The 6,394-nt window shown below is 41.3% G+C and overlaps 1 protein-coding gene across 1 annotated transcript; it reads right to left on the reverse strand.

Moving 5' to 3' along the window:
- Positions 1-55: 55 nt before the first annotated feature.
- Positions 56-5,283, reverse strand: LOC110988658 (uncharacterized). The gene is made up of 9 exons (XM_022252396.2): positions 5,204-5,283; positions 4,922-5,070; positions 4,174-4,314; positions 3,521-3,662; positions 2,747-2,980; positions 1,791-1,981; positions 1,319-1,496; positions 632-765; positions 56-521 (listed from the first exon to the last, which is right to left on the reverse strand). Exons 2-9 carry the CDS (start codon positions 5,033-5,035, stop codon positions 516-518), a joined length of 1,140 nt encoding a protein of 379 aa, XP_022108088.2. The 5' UTR covers positions 5,036-5,070; positions 5,204-5,283; the 3' UTR covers positions 56-515.
- Between the last annotated feature and the right edge of the window lie 1,111 nt (positions 5,284-6,394).

Consider the following 6,394-nt stretch of genomic DNA (forward strand, 5'->3'; position numbering starts at 1 on the left):
TCAGTCAATACAATGTTGGGAACAGAAATCAAAACAGCCCAAACTTTCTACAAGATAACTTTTTCCTTTCTTCATCTTTTATTTCAGGTCAAAAGGATCCTTTCAAACATGACACACTTCGAATATGGAGACTTTGACAAGTAACGTCTCTTTCTTTCTGTTATAAGTTATTGTGGCTGATTTGAGGAATCGATTTCAAGGAATCGAAAGTCCAGCCATTTGCTTCGGTGCTCCTTTTTGTCACTCTATAAGATTTACAAAATTAGTGCTTCCCCTAATATGAAACGATGCATTGGATCAACATAAGCCAGCCAGGAAAAAAGTCTTCGATGGTAATTGATTTATCTCTTTACACCGTACTCGAAATCCTGAACTTCTTAGGTATTCTGCCCTTATCGATTTCAAAGGACGATTAACCTTAGCCGTCAATGCTGCATTGAGCACTCCTTTATTCCGGTGAATACGTAATACGTGTCGTTTCTCGATAGTCCTCAACCAGTTTTTCAGCAATCTTATTAATACTGCAAATAAAAAAGATAAAGAAAGTACTTGTTTAAGTTTGGCTTATGGACTCACTCTATCATCACCAACTAAAAAACGAAAACGACGTAAGATCGTCAAACCTGCTTACACTGACATAAAGGAGTTTATTAGGAGAGCCTTTGGTGTCCGGAATGACGTCACTGGTTGCGTCATTCAGCAATGCTGTCTTGACATCTGCAGGGGAGGCGCCACGGTTTTGGCCCAAGTACAGCGCGACGGCACCTTATGGCCAAAGAAAAAATCAAAATCTTTATCATCGTGGACTGTGGGAATATAATCTATATCCTCTAACTTTTTACCCAAGGGTGGCAATCACATTATTAGAAGTTTCGTGTAGTGTATTGCTTCAAAGCGAATAAAGAAACAAACAGTTTGTACGTTTTATTTTTTCGTAATTTCTTGACAATAAATGCAAAAAAAAAAAATCTTGCCCTTTCCAACCGCGCCAAATCTTCAAGAAGGCTCCTATTATTCCAAAGGAAACTGTTCATGTTATGCAATAAACAAAGGGTACATCATGGATGTTCTTTATGCGAATGAGAATCTTGTTTTCTTGCATCCATTCTGCGTCCCTACCCCCTCCCCACATTCATTCCATGAACCATTCTTTTTAGTCAGTCTCTTAGCATGAGGCTTTCATCCGGGTAAGATAAACCAAATTTATTTTCACTCAGTATGTGGTGCTTATGTAATATCTTGCTTCTGAGGCCGCGGTACCAGCATTGCTAAAACTGAACTTGCAGAGGAAGAACGTTAAATGAGGATGTGGACCCACCAGTCACGTGAGGACAGGCCATGGAGGTTCCCGATTTCGTCTTGGTGGCACTGAAGCTGTAGTCACTGCAGGTAGAGCTCAGGATGTCTACGCCAGGAGCAAAGATGTCAAGACAAGAGCCGTGGTTGGAGAAGTGCGCCAACTTATCTTTGTTGTCCACTGCACCTACGGTAATTACCTGATGTGAAAATGGTTTGTGGATATGCTTATATCTTGAGAGGTTTATGAACAGAGAGTAAACTTCAAGTGAAAACGTTCCAAGCTTCACTTTGACTTTCATTGCCCTACCAGAATTTCTCTTGTTTACAAACATTGCTCACCCATAACACAATGGTCTGCAAGTTCCTCATCTGCAAACATCTACTAAAAATAAAGATTTCCCCAAATAAGTGCTAAAACAAGGGAGTATTTTCATTACGTGGTTTATTAAATAACTAAAAAAAAGGAAGTGCATTGATGGCAGCTCACTGACCTCGTCCACCATTGCAGGCGAGACTTTGCAGGCATCGATGTTAGAATTACCGGCCGCGACTGACACTACAAACCCGGCGGTCACCATCTCTCTCACCGCTGTGTTGATAGTCTCGGACCTGGACCATCCTAGGGACATCGACACGACTCCGCCTCCCGTCGAGCCACTGTGTTCACGCACCGTTTTCAAAGCTAATAAGATGCGCAAATTATGCAATTCAAACCTCAGTTGCACGACCCTACTCTAGAGTTGCTTTTTATGTCCTTTTAAGAAATTGCCCAACCATGCATCTCTTTATTCAGTGAGAACAAAAGTGAAGGTGTCACTTGGACGATGGAGTGGATGTTAACAACATGCACCAAAATACCAGAGCATTCATTGCGATTAATTTCACCATCTTGCGATTGGCTTCGTCTGAACTGCCCCAAACAGTACAGTATCGAGCAACATGTTTGAACACGGAGAACAATTTTGAAACTTGTGGCTTGAGGAAGATCTGAACAAGTGGTCCTCGTTTTTAGCGAGAGAAAACATTTGCATTTTAACGGAATAAAGCTTAGTGTGACTCAATTTTCTCACAAGTCAACCTCGAGAAGGAGGCACAAGGCAAGAAAAATGATTATCATTTCCTCGAGGGGAATGTAGCCTGGTTAAGATTCGTTGCCTGTTATCAGAGAGTAGAGGGTTCGAATCCAGCTGATGACCATACTCTGTGGCCTCAGACAAGTCACTTCGCCCATGCTTGCCTTTTTTCTATCCAGAAATGTAATTATTTTCGCTCGCTACTAGACAACCTGGACTCGCAATCTATCTACGGAAGGATTGAAGTCTTCTTTATTATTTCGTGCCAAGGATACCAGAGATAAGTACCAGCCCGATGAGGCCAAAATAGCTTGGGACAAGCTTGCTACGGACGGTCTGCATGTTTTATCATCTGATTGCAAGTCTAGCCCTACCTTTGATGACTGTGCTCTTTGGACAGTAGCTGAATTGGTTACACACATTGAGGCTATAGACGTCAGCTTGTCGGGCTATCCCGAAAGTCACGCCGGTAGCCGTGCCAGCCGTGTGTGTGCCGTGACCAATGGTGTCCTCCACCCCATACAACATGGAGGCACGGCCGGTAAACTCCTTGTGCCTCGTCTGGATGCCAGTATCCACCATGTAAATGTTAACCCCTTTTCCTTGAACTGTCAAAGCACACAGATGTCAGGCATGTAAAATACAGAAATTGACCAACTGACTACCTTGGCCTGAGTACAGAATATGGACTTGACGTTCACATCATAGCCTGTCACAAAGGCCTTAAAGAAAGATTCTGACAGAAATCCTTCGTTTTCTCTTTAGAAACAAAAATAACTGATAAAACATTATTGACCAAATCAGCGGTTACAAGGGCATGGTCGTTTTTTTCTAAATCAGCTCTGTTTAAAAGTAAAAGAATACTCGAGTCAATTTAAAAGTCCTTAAATTAACTTTCAATCTTCAAAGGCTCTTTCCAGTCCACACCAAGAAGAAAGTAGAACTGTAAGTTCCACTAAAACTTCAGTGTTAATGTTAACATTTCTTTATTTCCGTGTTAATTTTGATTCCAATATTAAAGGAAGTGAAAAATGTATTTACTGTACTTTAAAGACATTTACGACGGTTCAACATGTATCTCCTTGGATTTCGCTGCTTTGTAGCTGACGATATAATTAATGCTGGAAGAACTAGTGCACTTGTATTACCGTTGTCGTTGTACGTAAAATAGCCGTCAGTTCCCATACGGCTATCGATCCGATCGAGCCCCCAGGTTGGGTTAGGCTGTGTCCCATACAGTGTGCCAAGGCTGTCTTGCTCGATGTACTCGATACCCTCAATAGAGCGAATCTGTCAATCATTGTGGACAGAGATGATTTCCACATAATTATTTAATTAATTAAGCTGTAAATCTATGACAGCAACAAAGTGCTTTCAATGCATGGTCAAATCAGAAGTGTATGTATTCCAAAAGTCTATTTTGAAGACGGTGAAAAATTTAAAGTGGAGCACGAATGTTCTTTTTAAAAGTTAAGCACATATCGCTTTTACGAGGATTAACTTCAAAATGATAGCGGTACATTGTACATCTACAATCGTCCACCAGGTCGACATCACATTCAGTTAGATTGCTGTTAATTATCAAACAGTACGTTTTAATAAGAAGAATTTGTTCAGTGGGTCTTTTATATCAAGGTTAGCGTCCGTTCTGTATTCTCGGCAAAATAAGATAAATAATTCATACGCTTAATTTCTTGAATTGATTACTGTTCATAACAGCAAGGTATATAATCATTTCTGAAATTCAGAATCATATTGACAAAAGATTCGTCTTTTAAAATCTGAAAACTCTCAATCTTACATCATTCATTAAACGAGCAGGTATTCGCAGAATGAGAACCGGCAGGACGCAACGGATCTTGGTCACTCGTGGAGACGGGAGACGGACTCTCCTGAAGCGGTTCACGATCTCATCAGCGACGCGGTCCATTACTTCAAAACCCTGTCAAAATTATAACAAAATAAACAGTGTGAGAGGTTGAACATTATATCACGCTGGGGCACCCTGCTCAGTATGCAGATGCAGATCTCCGATGTCAGATCGCCCCGGGATGCCTTTACAACCTTAAGCCAAAACGTAGCATTTAAAGTTTGTTTTCGACTTGTTGGAAACTTAAGATTAACCTCACGCAACGCATTTTTGTTTCTGGCAACCAAGACGTGAGGAGGAATCAAATGATTCATCCTCAGTCGGAAAGGGAGAGGGAGTGAAACCCCATTCCTTCCAGAATTTATTTCCATGACAAAAAGGAGTCTTCACATCGGAATGTCTATTGCTTTCTTCTGCGGCTTGATTTCCAGTAGTGACTAAATGTGAAGCTAATTGCGGAAATACCTTGCAATATCTTTTTTTTTCCAAGGGATGGCTGGTGTGCTGAAGACACACACACACAAAAACCCAATAATCAAACAGGGCTTTCGTCAGTGAACTATTACTGAGTAAGTTAAATAATGTTCCCCCATTCAAGAATATAAACATTAACCAGGCGGTGTGGGTCTGTTGTCCACTCTCATACGCCACTGGATTATATCTGCACAGGGTTACTGACCGTGATCTTGACCATCCAACTGTTGGGTACAGGACGATCGTCAGACATGAGTAGAGGTGCGAGGTCGGCACTGGCGACAGCTACGCTTATCAGCCCGACGAGTAAAGCTTTCATGATTACCCTTGGCTGTCTGCTTCGGAACCCCTCCACTAAACCGCCGAAATAATGTTTACAAGAAGACGAATAAATGACTCGCAAATTTTAAGGGACCAAAAAATTGCTGAAAAAGTCCTTTCAAAACACGCAGTTATGACCATAAAAGAACTCAAATTTGTCGCTCACAACGAAAACTCCGACAAGGTGATCACTGAAGGAGAACTTCCACCTGCAATATACAGTTGATCAGCGGAAAAAAAAAGATTTCGCATGCTGTAACTCATCTGATGTGTTTGTTTTTTGATAAAATTGCCGCATGAATTATTTCCTGAGGCGAAGTTGGATTCAGTATTGTAAACTCGTTGAAACATGAGCCTATGCGTTTTCTTTTCGGCAGCATATATACTTCAACATTGGAGCATGTGCACCTTTTCCCAAAACATTAAATGAGAAACAAGAACGTTAGATAAAGAATCCCAACGTGGTTCGCTGTGTGGCCTTGACGTTCAGTTTGGGTGTCGAGTCTTAAGTTGAGTTATCAAATTAGTCAAGATAGCTATTGACAAACCTTGACATGCAAATTTTTAACATTAGTTATTTTTAAGACTAAAAACAATGACTCTCTTGAATGTGCTATAATTGCTTTTGTAACTACTTTATACTTTTAAAGGAACGATCTCCAAATTGAACCTTGCTCAGTCTTTGTACATCAGGAGCTTCATACCGATAATGCCTCCCGCGCCTGGAGTTTCCCACCGAATCAGCAAGATACTGATAAGCAATGGCGGAATATCGACCACAATTTGAAGCGATTACATTTTCTATCAGCTGTTGAAAGTGAATGCTCACTTGAGAGTTCATTTGGGAATTGTAGCTATGATTCTCGCAGTATGACGTGCACATCATCAACAAGTGAAAATTGAACAAGATTTAGATGCATACTTGATGCGCAAAAACAGGCCACTGTTGCCAGTACGTCATACGGCGTGACTCTTTGCTATCTGCTACTTTCCTGACACAGACATTTGCTCACTTATTTTTTGTATTTATTTAATTAATTAATTAATTTATTTATTATTTGTTCTATGCTTAGCAGGTCAACGAAAATGCTTGTGTACGACTTCGAAACACCGTCCGCACGGACTGCTTGTTTTGTCCTCAGTTGGAACTCCCCACTGCAGTGCCCTTCGTGCATATTTCTGATAGCCTGCGCATTCATGGAACGGACTGAAGTCAAGTCTACCGTAATCACATTTGGGGTTGGCTCTCCCTTTCAAAGTCCCCCGTTACGCGTTCTACACAGCTGAGCGACCCCCGCAGTCGCCAGGGTAACTGGAAAGTTACCCTGCGCATGCGCGCAATGTGCAGTAACCACTT

The sequence above is a fragment of the Acanthaster planci genome, linkage group LG06 (genome assembly GCF_054643075.1).
Source record: "Acanthaster planci isolate LZ-2023a linkage group LG06, COTS_SCS, whole genome shotgun sequence".
Taxonomy (NCBI): domain Eukaryota; kingdom Metazoa; phylum Echinodermata; class Asteroidea; order Valvatida; family Acanthasteridae; genus Acanthaster; species Acanthaster planci.

Bases quoted from the DNA above. Each gene is read 5' to 3' on its own strand.
- LOC110988658 (XM_022252396.2), bottom strand. From the start codon at position 5,035: ATGAAAGCTTTACTCGTCGGGCTGATAAGCGTAGCTGTCGCCAGTGCC. The intron at 4,315-4,921 runs GTCAGTAACCCT...TAATTTTGACAG, and splicing joins GTTGGATGGTCAAGATCACG to GGTTTTGAAGTAATGGACCG. The intron at 2,981-3,520 runs GTAATACAAGTG...GTGCTTTGACAG, and splicing joins TTTTACGTACAACGACAACG to TTCAAGGAAAAGGGGTTAAC.